This window comes from Daucus carota, chromosome 9, assembly GCF_001625215.2.
Source record: "Daucus carota subsp. sativus chromosome 9, DH1 v3.0, whole genome shotgun sequence".
Classification (NCBI taxonomy): domain Eukaryota; kingdom Viridiplantae; phylum Streptophyta; class Magnoliopsida; order Apiales; family Apiaceae; genus Daucus; species Daucus carota.
In genome coordinates, this window is record NC_030389.2 from 16,772,938 (window position 1) to 16,790,317 (window position 17,380).

General features: G+C 36.9%; 1 protein-coding gene across 1 annotated transcript in view; it reads right to left on the reverse strand.

Moving 5' to 3' along the window:
* Positions 1-8,066: 8,066 nt before the first annotated feature.
* The window catches only part of LOC108201308 (uncharacterized), a 45,780-nt gene continuing 36,466 nt past the window's right edge, over positions 8,067-17,380 (reverse strand). The window contains exon 6 of the mRNA XM_064085172.1: positions 8,067-8,453. Within this exon, the coding sequence (XP_063941242.1) occupies positions 8,067-8,453 (387 nt within the window). The remainder of the gene's footprint in view (positions 8,454-17,380) is intronic.

Genomic DNA, 17,380 nt, shown 5'->3' on the forward strand with positions numbered 1-17,380 from the left:
GCTGATCAGAGTTTACCAGTCAAAAAGGTATACTCTGAAGATGAATATACATCCAAGGGCAAAAGCAAAGTAGATGAACATCTGGAGAAAGGCTGGGATAAGAAGAAGTTTACAACCTCTGACAAGGATCAAGTTGTAAAGGAAAAGAAAACAGAAGCTGCAATCTCTGACAAAGCTCATGTTGCAGAACCTCAACAAGAAAGATTAACCTCTGACATAGCTCAAGTTAATAAGGATGCAAAGAAGGACACAACCTCTGACAAAGCTCAAGCTGTGTTCAAACCAACAACTACTCCACTGGCTGGATTTGCAAAGCCTACTCTGATGACTGAGATAAGCTTTGAAAAGGGCTCAATTCAACCAATCTCTCATCGTAAGGCAGGAAGAGATAAAGGAGGGCTGGGATCCAAATATGAAAAATTTGATCAGAGTATAGGATCAAGACCAGATGACCCCTCATCTCTCTGTGCTCCCAAGACTGGAGTATTGCAAGACAAAATGGACAAACTTGATTCAGTCCAGTTGGTGAAGAATGACAGAGGAGATAATGTTCTTATCTACTTCATGTCTGATGGAACAGTGTTTAGAGTACTTGAAGCAGATCTCTATGCTAAACACTGGGAAGAATTGAGATATGTATCACACATATTTCAGATAAAGAACAAGTCATGCCAACACATCTCCAACCTGCTCAAAGATCAAATCAGAAGAAAGATGGGTATTACAGGAAACAAGAATGCTGGACCTTTCATTCCTAAATACCTCAATCATAAAGGACAGCTGGTGGAGATGAAGAAAAATTCAGCAAAAATTGAAACAATAGGTGGAATCAGAACTCTTGCATTTAATGAAGAGTCTGATAAAGCTTACAATATCAGGCTGGATAGGGACTTGAAGAAGAACAAGATTTATGATCTCAGAGCTGCAATTTATCAAACTGGAGTTTCAGATCCAGAGCTGAGAGAGATCAAGAGACAAATGATTACAGTACTTGAAGAAGCTGAAAGAGAACTCCTCAGAGGGTATCTACAGACAGCAAATGGTGTCTATGCAGCTAAGGAGTAAAGTATCTGTAAGTTTTAAAAGTTTTCTGTTATATAGTTAAACTCTGTTGCATTTGACTTAACTGTTTTGACATCATCAATTATCTGTTAACTTGCACATAACATATTTATGCACAAGTTGGGGGAGATTGTTAGATATAATTGATGATTACTAATATTATTAAAGTCTGTTTTAGAACAGGAATCATCAGAGTTTAATCTGGAAGCTGATCAGAGTTTGATAAAGTCTGACAGAGTTTGATAAAGTCTGACAAAGTTTGATAAAGTCTGACCAGAGTTTACATAGTCAAGACTCGTCAGAGTTTACACGTGGAAAGAGCTCAGAAGCGGATATACTTCAAGGAAGGATAGAAGCGGAGGAGTGATTTACTGGCTATGGAAACTAAACAGAAAACTGGAGCAATCTTTGATTGATAGATTTATTAGCAGATTTATAGGATATCAAATCAGAGATTGATTTTGTAACTGTGTCTATATAAACACAGATTAGGGTTACTCTAGAAGAGTTGAGTTATCGAGTACATTGTTAAGAACCCTAGCAGCTCTTAGTGATACAATATAAATCACTGAGAGAGTTTTTGTAACCATTAAAGCTTTGTGAATATAAGAGTTTATTACTTTCAATCTCTTATATTGTCTTACTGTGTTACAGATTGTGATCACTATATCAGATTATATAGTGAGTTTATAGGACCTAACATAATATTAATAATTTACACTATTCTTGTCTAGCATTTCTAGTAATGTATTATTAATATTCTTGTCCTGCATTTCTTGTTTTTAGTTTTAATTCAAAACTATGTTTGTAATTTACACTATTCTTGTCCTGCATTTCTAGTAATGTAATATTAATAATTTGTCCCGCATATTTGTGATATATCTAAGTGTTATTTTGTCTTGCAACAAATTCAATTCGTTGCAGGACAATGACAATGAGTTCAGTGTCAATCATAGCAGTGTCCAACTACATCTTTGTTTTGTATGCAATTATTATTTTTATTTGTTAGGATTTCGGTGATTGAACACCAATATTATAGAATTATTATTTTATGATATGCAAGATTTAGAAGTACTGCTTGTTGTTCATCGATTTAGAAAATGCAGGACAGGATAGGGAGAGAAAATAAACGTGCAGGACAAAATATATGCAGCCGTTGGATGTTTAATGATTGGATGGCCAGGATTAGGTCTCTACAGTCTCCAAATAATCCAGTCTCCATAGAACTTTCTTCTATATATATATATATATATATATATATATATATATATATATATATATATATATATATATATATATATATATATATATATATATATATATATATATATATATATATAGGGTCCTACTCCTGTACAAACTTCTTATGGTACAAACATACAAACCAGTGATTATGATAATAATATTTAGTGACTAGCAGTTTTTAGTCTCTAACAACCCCATCTCCACTTCCATCTTCACCAATCCCACCTCCACTTCCTTCAGCTCCGAATTCATAGTCACCTCCGTCATCACCACATCCACCTCCATGCCCGCCCGCCCCCTCCATAACCACCACCTCCATGTCCACCTTCATTATTTTTATCACCACCAAATCCATCCCCACCTAGCTCCACCTTTGTCTCCACCTTCACCAACATCACCTCCAGCCTCACCTCCGTCGCCTGAAATCACAGCCCCATCATGTTGTAACTGTCACCAGGTTCTGTTCTGTACTCGATGTTTCACAAATTTCTAAAGTGATAATCACTAATTTATACGGCACAAAATCACTAATTTGCAAAGCGAAAATCACTAAAGTATATAGCAGAAAATTCCGAATTCTGCAGCAACTTTGTTCGTCGACGGGACTGAATGGAATAACAGAGCCTTTGCCTTTGCCATTATCATGGCACCACCACCGTTGACACCTCATCACCACATCACCACAACCAAAACATAGCATCATCAAACATCAAAAGCACCGTAGCTTCATCACTAAATTATATCAATATGTGTGCATCTATCTCAATGGGAACAAAATCCAGTTGTAGCAAATTATATTAGTTTATAGCGTGGCAAGTTGAGAGAAAAACAGAGGTGAGAGAGACGAGAAGAGAGAGAAAGCAGACCTGAGTAAAGAAAGAATGAATGAACTACTGTGTATCACAGTTATGTTATTTTTATATATGGTTTGTAGTTTGTACTTTAAAATTGGTTTGTATTTGAGCACTTCCCTATATATATATATATATATATATATATATATATATATATATATATATATATATATATATATATATATATATATATATATATATATATATATATATATATATATATGCCATATGGGCATAATGCATGCCTAAGTAGTCATTTGTATCCATCTGCAGGATAGTAGTTTCTTAAAACAAACTCAACATCTTTATACCAGTATTAAAGCAACACAAAAGCATGTAATTCATTATACCATCACATAAATAGATTTAAACAGATTTAAGCAATAAAGGAATACTTACAAGTTACCAGCAATACGAACCAATTTGGGGTCACGGGGTATGTACCGAATCCCCCCGGAGAATATCCATACGTCCTGTGACTTCGAGGATCAGCCTCCATCTTGATTGGCGTAGTTTGTCTCCCTTCATCATCCCATTCAGCACATGCAGAATTCTCCTCATCTACAACTGCGCGCTTACGACGTTTTCTAGTGGTTGTGCTAGCACCCGTCCTAACACCACCCCTAGTGCCTGTAGCATTACCCTCACCAGCAGTACTACACTCCCCTCCACCGGTTTGACTACCCTGCCCCCAACCCAAGAGTGCCACCATTACCATCAGCGGCGCCAGTAGTACACTCCCTTCCACCACCTTGACTACCCTGCCCCCCAAGAGTACAATCATTACCATCAGCGGCGCCAGTAGTACACTCCCCTCCACCGGCTTGACTACCGTGCCCCCCAAGAGCACCATTAGGGATGGCAAAATAATCCGATCCGAAACCCGAAATTTTGGATATACCGAACCCGATTTTTTGGATTTGGATTTGGATATGGATTTAATTTTCAAACCCGAAATTTTTTGGATTTGGATTTGGATATTAGGTATACCGATCCGAAACCCGATCCGAAATCCGAAATCTGATCCAAACCCGATCTGAACCCGAAACCCGAAAAAAACCTGAATATATAATATTATATATACATATAATATTATATACATATTATTTTATAATTTTATATGTAAATTAATATATTACATATCATATATATATATTATATAATTTTTGGAACATATATTTATCTTTAACCTAAAAATTGACTAATAATTAAATCATATAAAATTAAATTATAGAATGATTCAAGAGGTTAATATGGTGAATAAACATTTTCTAATTGGGTTGATTAATAATATATTAATTATACATATATAAACTAAATTGATATTGTGATATAATGATTGAAAATGATTAAATTCATATCTCATAGTGCTCCATGTCGTGAGTACGATTTCAAGTGCAATATTTATAATTATAGATATTTTCAGATTTCGGGTTTGGGTTTCGGGTTTTCGGATATCCAATCCAAAAAAATTTCGGGTTTCGGGTATACCCGAATCCGATCCAAAATCCATTGGATCGGGTTTGGGTATTCATTTTCGGATATTTTTCGGGTTCAGGTCAGATTCGGATATGGATAAAAATTTCGGGTTTGGATATGGATTTGGCCATACCCGACCCGATCCGACCCGATTGCCATCCCTAAGCACCATCATTACCATCAGCGGCGCTAGTAAGACACTCCCCACCATCCGCGTCCTTGCTGCTTTCCCCGCCAGCACTAGCATTCTTGTCCCCACGCCCCGGGCCTCCCGCAGAACCCCCCCGGCCTCCCGCAGACCTCCTCCCAGCCATTAAGCCAACAACACTGAAATTTAAACAAAAAACACAAGTCGATAAATATATAAAAAAAACGAAAAAAATACATAGAACATAGAACACACACACATAACTCAACTGTTTGGGCTTTTTGCTAAATAACACCAATTTGTGCCATTTTTGCTAAATCTATAGACATAGTGTTGCCCACTCACACAGAAGTCGTCCACACATTTATGCCCAGTAAATATTGATACCCACTAATTAACACCCACTAATTAACAATACTACACAAAGAGATAACAAATATAGCCAATAATACGACAGATTGTATAGATATACATGCATGTAAAAGATAAAAAAACAAAGAGAATCGTTTATATACCTAGTAATAGCTACAATAAGTGTTAAAATCATTGTTCACCGTCGCGATTAGCGTTGAAATCGCAAAGAACCAGCGTTGAAATCGCAGAGAAATGGAGATGAAGCTTTCAGCAGAGAGAGGAAACAAAGTGAAAAGTGAGAGATGAGTCTTAGGGTTTTTCCTATTTGCACTTGGCTACGACGTCGTTTAGCCTCAATTATTGGACGCGGTGGGTTTAAGTTTTCGTCTCTCTTTTTTAGCGCCAATCTTATTCTCGAGATACAACAGTACCTTCTTTTCATTTTACTTTCAGATTTATTATTCATTTTAATTCAATTAGCAATTTTATTTTATTTTTAAATTTTTGAAATTTTAAAATATGACTCGTATCAGTGTTACAAAAAATTTTAATTTTTAAATTTGAAATTTGAGAACATTGACTAAAATTATAGTTCTTTATTACCCTTATTTTGTTACTTTCCATTTTGATTTTTAATTTTTGAATTTTAATGAATTTATAATTTTATTTTTATTATTAATTTTTGAATTTTAATAGATTTTTATATTATTTTTTATAAATATTTATATAAATATTTAAATATGTTATTACATATACTGATATACATGATATCTTGAATTTTGTAAAAAAACGGAAGTTAAATCACATTACATCATAAATCACAATTTAAAGTTTAGTCAAATAAGTTGTTAATCAGTTCGATGGTCTACAGAACATGAATGAGCTTTGATCACCGATTTTTAGAACAAAGTGTGTCTCATATCTCGTTCTTGAGTAGTGATACATATATGTAACCAGTTTTAATTTATTGAAATAAGTAAAGTTTCAATCGGCTCAAACAAAATAATTCGTCAATTGGATGAATAAAATATCTGTCAATCAACTCAAATATAGACATCATGCAAGTTATTATTGAATTTTTTAATCAGTTCGTCGTTTTACGGAACCTGAATTGATATTAATCATCGATTCTTACAACAGAGTGTGCCTCATATCTCGTTCTTGAGTAACCATATATGATGTAACAAGTTTAATTGAAATATAAAATTAAAGTTTTATCAAAATAGTTACAAGTTTTAATTATATAATAATTAATGTTTTATTGAAATATTTAGAACAAAGTGATTATTGTATAATTAAAATGAATGTAAAAGTTTTGTACGATAAAAATATGAAGGAAAAATGGCTTCTTACGACGGATGTTCATATACATATGACAGATACCGGGTAACTTCCGACAGAAGTTCTTAACTATTTACGACGAAAATTGAAAATATCTGGGTTTCTTCCGACAGAATTGTACAAACTGTCGTAAATATACTGAAACAATCCAGATTTATGACGGATGTTCATAATCCGTCGTTTGTTTCCCAGAATCTGCAAATTCTTCTGGTGTGACCAGAACCATTACCAAAATCAATCAAACCAAAATCCTGTTAACTCAGTGAGGTTATAGGTGTCTATAACCATATTGCATAACCAAATATACGAAAAGACAAGAAAAAAACCTAAATCTTTAGGTACCTAAATCAAATATTAATCAAATTTTTGATTAATTGGCCGGAAAATAAAAAATTGTCTATAATCACAACATCAAGCAATATTCTTGCACCAACATAACACATTTAGCATTAGTAAGATTCCAAAACCATGGGATTGTGAAAAAACACTAATTAAAGTAGCTAAAATTACCCGGAAAATCATTTTAATTCAACTAAAATAGAAAATTGGCAAGAATCACAACATCAAGCAATATTCTTGCACCAACATAACACATTTAGCATTAGTAAGATTCCAAAACCATGGAATCGGCTAAAACCATGGGATTGTGAAAAAAAACTAAATAAAGTAGCTAAAATTACCCGGAAAATCATTCTAATTCAACTAAAATAGAAAATTAGCTAGAATCACAACATCAATCAATATTCTTGCACCAACACAACATATTTAGCATTAGTAAGAATCCGAAACCATGGAATCGGCTAAAACCATGGAATTGTGAAAAAACACTAATTAAAGTAGCTAAAATTACCCGGAAAATCATTTTAATTCAACTAAAATAGAAAATTGGCTAGAATCACAACATCAAGCAATATTCTTGCACCAACATAACATATTTAGCATTAGTAAGATTCCAAAACCATGGAATCGGCTAAAACGATGGGATTGTGAAAAAACACTAATTAAAGTAGCTAAAATTACCCGGAAAACCGTTTTAATTCAACTAAAATAGAAAATTGGCTAGAATCACAACATCAAGCAATATTCTTGCACCAACATAACATATTTAGCATTAGTAAGATTCCAAAACCATGGAATCGGCTAAAACCATGGAATTGTGAAAAAACACTAATTAAAGTAGGTAAAATTACCCGGAAAATCATTTTAATTCAACTAAAATAGAAAATTGGCTAGAATCACAACATCAATCAATATTCTTGAACCAACACAACATATATAGCATTAGTTAGATTCCAAAACCATGGAATCAGCTAAAACCATGGAATTGTGAAAAAACACTAATTAAAGTAGCTAAAATTACCCGAAAAATCATTTTAATTCAACTAAAATAGAAAATTGGCTAGAATCACAACATCAATCAATATTCTTGCACCAACACAACATATTTAGCATTAGTAAGATTCCAAAACCATGGAATCGGCTAAAACCATGGAATTGTGAAAAAGCACTAATTAAAGTAGCTAAAATTACCCGGAAAATCGTTTTAATTCAACAAAAATAGAAAATTGGCTAGAATCACAACATCAATCAATATTCTTCTCCACTATCCACTTCGATGCTATCATAACCATCTTCCTCTCATCATCACATCTCCCTCCTCCTCCTCCTCCTCTCCTACCGCCTCCTCCTCCGCCTCCTCCTCCTCCGTCCTCCCTCCTCCGCCCCCCCTCCTCCTCCTCCTCCTCACCCTCTCTCCTCCTCCGCCTCCTCCTCCTCCTCCTCCTCCTCCCCAGCTCCTCCTCCTCCTCTCCTCCTCCCCTCCTCCTCCTCCTCCTCCCTCCTCCCCCCTCCTCCTCCTCCTCCTCAGCTCTCCTCCTCCTCCTCCACTCCTCCCTCCCCCTCCTCCCATCCTCCTCCTCCTGAGCAGTTACTTGTTCTAGAAGATCTTCTTCTTCTGGACTTAAGTTTTTCTTCAAGAATATTAATCTTGCTTCTGAAAGATCCTGTAGAACCATTCTTCATCACTATCCTGTTGTTGAGCTTGGATTGGAGGTCTTCAGAGTATTCAAGCTAGCAACCTTGAGTTGATCTTTAGGTCTGAAAACTCTCCTAACACCTTGATTGTCCCTAAATTCCATGACTGGGTAGTTCATGATGAATTTTCTTTCCAGTGTAGGGAATTTTCAGCCTTCTTTGTAGACTGCTCTGAATTCCATTCCTTCCTGATCTCAAGGATTCTTTTCTACCATTTGCTTTGCAGGTGGTGTAAATCCTCCAGTCCTCTTCTAGATCCATTATTTTTGTTGTAGAGAACTGAATCCCTCAGATTCCGAACTCTTGTGAAGGGCCAGATGACATCACCCTTGTTTTTGTAAGAATACCAATCTTTCAGGTAACTTTGAAGTTGCTTCTATTCCCCTTACTTCTTGAAGATCATCCAGCTCCAGATCCAACTCAGAAATTTCTTCAATGTTAGCAATGATGAGATAGTCATCAGGGTTTCTCAGGTTCTTTTGGAGGTTTGGGAGGGTTAGCCATCCTTTTAGCCACAGACTTGACTTTCTTCTTTGGCTTGGAAGATTCTTGGACAAGAAAAGCTGGAATTGGAATATCTTCCAAGTCAATTGGCTCCTCCTTTGGCATTATTGGCTCATCATGGAAGTTGACATTTGGATGTACTACTGTGGTATACTTGATTGGAGAAGAAGGCTTTGAGATAGGCTTTTCTGGCACTTCTTCTCTTCTCTTGGCTGCCTCAGGCATCTTAGTTTTAGATTTGACTCTCTTTTTCTTTGGAGAAGATTCAAGAGGCAATCCTTTCTCATTTAAAAGCTCAGCTGCCAACTCCTCTTCCAGCTCAATAGCATACCTTTCATCCACCTCTATTTGGTTCAAAGAGAGTTGGGATTCAAACTCCTCTTTTTCACATTCTCTGGCCACCTCTTCAGCTTTTGCAAATGAGTAGTGAGGATGGCCAGTTCCAATAAACAGCTTCTGGCCTTCTCTGTAGATGATGGCAAAATGAGCCTTTAAGGTCACATCTGCACAGTCTTTATAACTTTTGATTTCTTGGCCCAAAAGCTTGTACTCATTTTTGTCAGGCCTGGCTAGTGGAAAGTAGATTGAGCTTGAGTCTTTCCCAGGCTTGGAGTAACCACAATTGTTTGGAAACAGAATGGGCTTGAATTCATTCACAATTGATGGCTCACCCTTTTCTGACTTGGAAGGGATGACAATCTCAGGTGTAATCACCCTGAGAATTGTGGTTGTGGTTGGAAAAGAGATTTGAGCTGTGGTGGCTGTAGAAGATGTGGAAGATTTCTTGCCCAGTTGAGCCACTCTCTTTGCAATGGAGTCCAATTCTTTCATCCTTGCAATCTTCTGCTTTTCCCTTTCAGTGTGGAAAGGGGGAGGAATTTGACTGATCAATTCTGCAGGAGTTGGTAATTCTTTCTCCCCCTTTTTGTTAACAGCAAGTGTAGGGGATGAACTGGGAAGTGAAACACCAGAGGCAAGAAGAAGATGTTGAAGCTGTCCAGTCTGAATTCTTTGATGCTGCAACATCTCATCCATTCTAGAGTTTAAGGTATAGACATTTCCTTCCAGAGCTTCCACTTGCTTTTCCAATTGGAGTTGTTTTTGTGCAGATTCAGAAGAGCTGATTTGACCTGAGCTGGAAGCTTTTCATCAATTTGTTTGGTCAGATCAGTCTTAACAGAGGCAATGAGAGAATTGAGATGCTCTATCTCTTTCTGAAAGTGGAGAGATTGATATTTGTGAAGCTTGAGGTTTTCCAGAGCTTGACTGGCAATGGTGGCAGAGATGGCTTGAGAGGAGGATGAGCTTCCAGGTTGTGATTGAAGAAGAGTGGAGGCTTGCCTTTCCAGCTCCATGCTAACAACAATTGCATTGGCAGACTGCATGGAGAGCCATGAAGGTAGAGAAGTTGTAGGTTGTTCACCAAGGGATTCCTCAAGAGCATCATTGAGGTCTTCATCACTATCATCATAATGAAAATCATCTCCAGCATTGGCAGGCAGAGCTGTAAATGCCTCCTTTGCTCTAAGCATAGAAGATGTAGTGTGAATCAGATTAAGGTGCCTCTCAGCTGCTTGATTATCCAATCTGGCAAAATCTTGAATGGAAGACATTCCATGAGTAAAAGTCTCAGGGTCTAGTGAAACACTATCCAATATGGATCTATATTCAGCTTGAATCTCTTGTTCACTAAACCCTTCATTGACACCTGCATTTCTCTCATTATCTCTCTTTTCTTGCATCAAGGGCTCCCCTTGGCTCACCACACAACTCACCTCTCCCTCACTTACCCTTACTAAAGGGTCACTCTTATCCTCTCCTTTTTCCTGGCTTGAAGAAAATGCCAGACTCTCCACACCCTCTCCTTTTGCCAGCTCACTAGGCTGCCTCTCCACTCCATAGCTCACTCCACTCAATCCTAGAAGTGTTTGTGCTACCATGTGATCAACTGCTGTAGAAAAAGGTAAATTAATTGAAGTAGCAGCAGTTGTCAACTGATGAGGGACATCAGTTGAAACATGAGTAGAGGATGCATTCAACTGATGAGAGCTGTTAAGCATATCAGTTGAAGGACAAACACTTGTCAACTGATGAGGGAGATCAGTTGAAGAAGATGAAGAAATAGGTTTAGAGGCTGTGACAGTTGAGTCTGTAGTGATTGATTTTAAAGGAAAATCCACAGAACACATTGTCACAGAGGAAGGAAATGGAAGAGAAAGATCCAACAAATCATCAAAATGATGATGATCAATCTCAGATGGGGGCTTCTCCATGAAATCCAAAGATGGAGAATTTACAAGTGTGGTGTGAATTAATTCCACATCCACAGAAGAGGTTGGGGATTGTGTTTGAGTAGTAGAGATGGTAAGATCATAAATATGAGTGATTGGTTGAGATGAAGAAGGGGGCTGTGACTCCACATTTATTGGAGTCACATCAATCTGACTTTGAGAAGTTAAAGGCATAAAATCCAGAATGGATGCCTGTGTGTGTGCAGAGTGCTTCAGTTTGTCACTTCTTAGCTTCTTTCTCCCATAGGCTTTTATTGGTGAAGAAGTGGTGTCCCTCCCCCTTTTTAACTGTGTCCCTGGTTGGGGACTATTTTCAATAGCAACATCCTTTTGGGAGGATGCTGCTAGGGATGAGTTTGATTCCATATTAACATCTACAGTCTTTTGGGAGACTGCAGAGTGGCCAGGCTGGTTAACACACACCTCTCCATCCTTATGCTTAGGGCTTCTTTTATGTTCACCCTTTCCCTCCCCCTCACAACCTCCAATCACACTCCCCTCAGGTTTGTGTTTCTTGGATTTTACAACAGATGTCTTTTGGGAGGCATCTGAGGTTGGTTTAGAAGACTTGTTTTTAGAGGGTTTTGCCACTTGTGTGGACTGTTGATGGGCCTCTTCAACAGCCCTGATGGCAGAAAGCAAAGAAGGTGAGGGTTGAGAAAGAGTAGTAGGAAAGCCATGTACCTCTTTGTGCTTTCCAGCCTCCATTGTTGGCAGGTACACCACCTCCAAGGAGGGATATAAATTCATCCTGAAGAGGTCTTTAAAGACTCTTTTTTCCTGCACAAAACTGGGAAGCTTGGCTTCCTTGTTAGTAATAACTAGCTTTTTGTTGAGATGGTTAGCTAGCATCATGAAAAATCTGACATAATAAATATTCCTAGGTCTATCAATTTTATCACCTAGTTTCTCCCCAATTTCTTGGATCATCAAACCACCAAAGTTGAAATATTCATTAGTCAGGTACATGTAAAGCATTTGTAAAATCTGGGAAGTGAGAGCATTGAAATTACTAATCTTACCAGAAAATGCCTTAATAAAAGCATCACATAAATAACTCCATTCTCTCCTAAGACCCCTCCTTTCTATTTTACCTAAGGCATCAGTTGGCAAAACATAATTCATGGCATAAAGTAAATTAACCAACTGATTATCACTAGGCAAAGATAAAACAGTATCTTCAGGAATCTTAAAGCATGCTTTCATAACATCAGCATTGACAGAGTGAGTTTTATTATTGACAGAGAAAGTTAGAGTTTCATCCTCACTATTAAACTCTGCAGAGGTCCACATCTCTTCTACTATTTCATGGTAGATGATAGGAGCTTCAAGCATAGCATAAGAGAGCTGGCTTGACTTGATGAACTCCATCATCCTGTGATACTCCTTCTCCTCCACAGCCTTGGTATCCACAAATGATGCGAAGTTGTTCTTCTCATAAATAAACCCACTTGGAGCCGTATACTTCTTCATTGGTGCCATTGTAGTTACAGAGAGAGCTTGAGGAAAAATTAGAGTTTGCTTTTGCACAGAGAGAGAAGAGAACTTGAAGAATTCGAAAGAGTGAGATGAAAGGAAGTGAAAATAAATTAAAACACTTAAATACTTTCTCAGAAAATTGCTGTGATTGGCTGAGAAATTACCGTTGAGAAGAAATTACTCTTATTTATCTCTACAAAAATTACACACACGATCGTGTGTATAAAGTAAGTGAGAGACAAAAGAAATTTCAACGGCTCAGATCTGATAATACTTTCAACGGATGAGATAAGCGCCTCTTTAAACTTCCTATTCAACTGATGAAGATCAGTTGAAGGCGTCTTCAACTGGTGTCATCAGTTGAATGAAAAACAACGCAAGAGGATATTGTTTCAAGCATCAGTTGAAACAATTTCACTAGTTCATCAGTTGAAATATTATAGACTTTATCCAGAATTATAATTAATTCAATTTTGATAAATCAAAATTAATCAAATTCTGGCTGCCAAATTACAGAAAAATTCACTCTAAATTAGGAGAAATTTAACATACCTAATTTACTTACCAACCTTGTGAATGTGGATTCATCAAGAGGCTTTGTGAAAATATCTGCAATCTGTTCTTCACTTGGAACAAAATGCATTTCAACAGTACCAGCCATCACATGTTCTCTTATGAAGTGGTATTTGATGTCAATGTGCTTGGTTCTTGAGTGTTGTACTGGATTTTCAGTTATAGCAATAGCACTGGTGTTGTCACAAAATATTGGGATTTTTGAGAGATTTAATCCATAATCAAGTAATTGATTTCTCATCCACAATAATTGTGCACAACAGCTTCCAGCTGCAATGTACTCAGCCTTAGCTGTAGAGGTTGATACAGAGTTTTGCTTTTTGCTAAACCAAGAAATCAATCTGTCACCAAGAAATTGACAGGTGCCAGTTGTACTTTTTCTATCAATTTTGCATCCTGCAAAATCAGCATCTGAATATCCAATTAGATCAAATCCAGAGTCTTTAGGGTACCAAATACCAAGATTTGGTGTTCCCTTAAGATATCTGAATATTCTTTTTATAGCAATAAGATGTGATTCTTTAGGATCAGATTGAAATCTAGCACAGAGACATGTAGAAAACATAATATCTGGTCTACTAGCTGTCAAATATAAAAGAGAACCAACCATGCCTCTATAATTAGAGATGTCCACAGATTTCTCATTAGGACTTAATTCTAATTTAGTGGCTGTTGGCATGGGAGTCTTAGCTTCTTTGCAATCCAATAAATCAAACTTTTTAAGTAGATCATAAATGTACTTAGTTTGATTTATGAATATACCTTCCTTTACTTGTTTAACTTGTAAACCAAGAAAGTAGGTGAGCTCTCCCATCATGCTCATTTCATACTGACTTTTCATTAGATTAGCAAACTTTTTGCAAAGTTTCTCATCTGTAGAACCAAAAATTATATCATCTACATAGATTTGAACCAGAATAAAGGCACCATTTACATTCCTGTAAAATAGTGTTTTATCCACAGTTCCTCTAGAAAAATGATTATCTAACAAGAATTGAGACAGAGTGTCATACCATGCCCTTGGTGCTTGCTTTAGTCCATAGAGTGCTTTTAATAAAAAGTAAACATACTCTGGAAATTCTGGATCTTCAAAACCAGGAGGCTGACTGACATATACCTCCTCTTCCAGTTCACCATTTAGAAAAGCACTCTTGACATCCATTTGATAAACTTTAAAATTTGCATGAGCAGCATAGGCCAGGAAGATTCTTATTGCTTCCAGTCTTGCAACTGGTGCAAAGGTCTCATCAAAATCAATTCCTTCAGATTGAGAGTACCCTTTAGCAACAAGCCTTGCCTTGTTTCTGGTGACAACTCCATTCTCATCCACCTTGTTTCTGAATACCCACCTTGTTCCTACAATAGTTCTGTTTTTAGGTTTGGGTACCAGCTTCCATACATTGTTTCTCTCAAATTGATTTAATTCTTCTTGCATAGCAAGAACCCAATCAGCATCTTTGAGAGCATCTTCTATGACTTTAGGTTCATCCTGTGAAAGGAATGCACTATACAAACACTCATCTTGAGTTGCTCTTCTTGTTTGTACAGATGCATTTGCATCTCCAATAATCAGCTCAAAAGGATGATCCCTTGTCCACTTTCTTTGTGGTGGAAGTGATTGTCTTGATGATGTGGCTTCATTATTGAAGTTTAGGTTTCCATGTTGGAAAGCTCCCCCTAAATTTGACATCTCATTATTTCTAGACTGATTGAAACTTTGAGACATTCTTTCAACTGATGATCCTTGAGATGTTTCAACTGATCCTTCCAATGTAGTTTCAACTGATGCTTCAGTTGAGTTTCCAATAGCAGTTGTTCCTTGGACCAGAGAGTCATCAGTTGGAATATTAATTCCAGGATTAATTCCAACATTTTGAATAATGTCATCATCATCATCACTGTCATACAGATCACCTTCACCTTCATTCTCAAATCTGAGATTATCATGAAATCCTTCATCTGAGAATCCTTGAATCTTCTTATCATCAAAAACCACATGGATTGATTCCATAACAATGTTGGTTCTCAGATTATACACTCTAAATGATTTTCCATCAGAGTATCCAACAAAAATAGCTTCATCTGCCTTGGCCTCAAATTTTCCAAGATTTTCACCTTGATTCTTTAGAACATAACACTTGCATCCAAATACATGAAGAAAGCTAATTGTTGGCTTCTTTCCTTTGAAGAGTTGAAAGGGAGTTAGATTATGAGGTTTGGTAATTAGTGAAATGTTTTGAGTGAAGCAAGCAGTGTTCACAGCTTCAGCCCAAAAATAGGTTGGAAGTTGAGCTTCATTAATCATGGTTCTTGCAGCCTCAATAAGAGTTCTATTCTTCCTTTCAACAACACCATTTTGTTGTGGAGTTCTTGGTGCAGAGAACTCATGAGTAATTCCCTCTTCTTCACAAAATTCTTTCATCACAGAGTTCTTGAATTCTGTTCCATTGTCACTTCTTATCCTTCCAACTTTGACATCTGGATTGTTGTTTAATGCTTTGATATGATTGATGATGATTTTCCCAGCTTCATCCTTAGAATGCAGGAAGAAAGTCCAAGTGAATTTAGAAAAATCATCAACAATCACTAAGCAATATTTCTTCTTTGAAATGGACATTATGTTGACTGGTCCAAACAAATCCATATGCAAGAGCTGAAGGGGCTTCACAATTGATGAAAGAGTTTTGCTTTTGAAAGAGCTTCTCTTTTGCTTTCCTAGCTGACAAGCTCCACAAAGTCCATCTTTGGAGAATTCCAGCTTAGGTAGACCTCTTACCAAGTCCTTCTTTACTAACTCATTCAGGGTTTTGAAATTTAGATGAGACAGTCTCTTATGCCATAGCCAACTGTCATCTGAGCTTGCTTTGCTGAGAAGGCAAGTGATAGATTCAGACTTTACAGAATTAAAGTCAGCTACATACACATTTCCTTTCCTTTGTCCAATCAGAACCACATTGTTGTCATCTCCTTTGGTGACAACACAGGCTGCAGGAGTGAAATTAACTTTGTAACCTTTGTCACAGAGCTGACTGATGCTAAGCAAGTTGTGCTTAAGACCAGACACCAATGCAACTTCATCAATGATGACATTCTCTTTTGCAATCAAGCCATATCCCATAGTATATCCTTTGCTGTCATCTCCAAAGGTAATGCTAGGGCCAGCTTTCTCCACAAACTTTGTGAGCAGGGAGGAATCACCAGTCATGTGCCTGGAGCATCCACTATCCAAGTACCACAAATTCTTCTTGTGGTTTCCCTGCACACATTTCACAAACAGATCAAGTTGATTTTGGTACCCAAATTGCTTTGGGTCCAGATTTGTTAGTCTTAGCAGCCTTTTCCACTTTCTCAACCTTTTCCTTGGATTGAATTGGTTCAATCTTTGGTTTTGGTTGAGAAGTTGGAATATCAACTCTGTTTTCAAACACAGGCCTTTGAGACATGCATAAATTGTTCATTCCATGCAAATTTGAATGAAATTGAGGCATGTTAAAGGCATTAAAATAAGGATTGAACATATATGGCATGTTAGGCTGAGAATAAGGATTGTGAGGCAATAAACCAGGCATCATGTTTATAGCAGATAAATTCATGTGAGGAACAGATGTCATGGGAATAGGCAAAGATAAATTAGGAGCAACCACAGTTTTACAATTAGCAGATAAATGATTTACACTACCACACTTGCTGCAGGTTTTCCTAAGAGCACTAGCATTGGGAGTGTAATTGGTGTGCTTGTTAACTCCTATTTTGCCATTTCTATTTCCTTTCTTCTTTTTAGTCTCCTCAGATTTATGCTCATTAGTATCCAAATTCTTCTTGTTCTTGTTACTAGAATGAAGAGTGTTATTAACACTATCACTGGTCTCAGAAGAACTATTCTCACCTTTAACAAAATTCTTTTTAACAGGACCATATTTCTTGTTAAGCTTCTTGAGAACACTCTTGTCAACTGATGAGTTTTTGTTCAACTGATGACTCTCATCAGTTGAGTCTTTGTTCTTCAACTGATGATC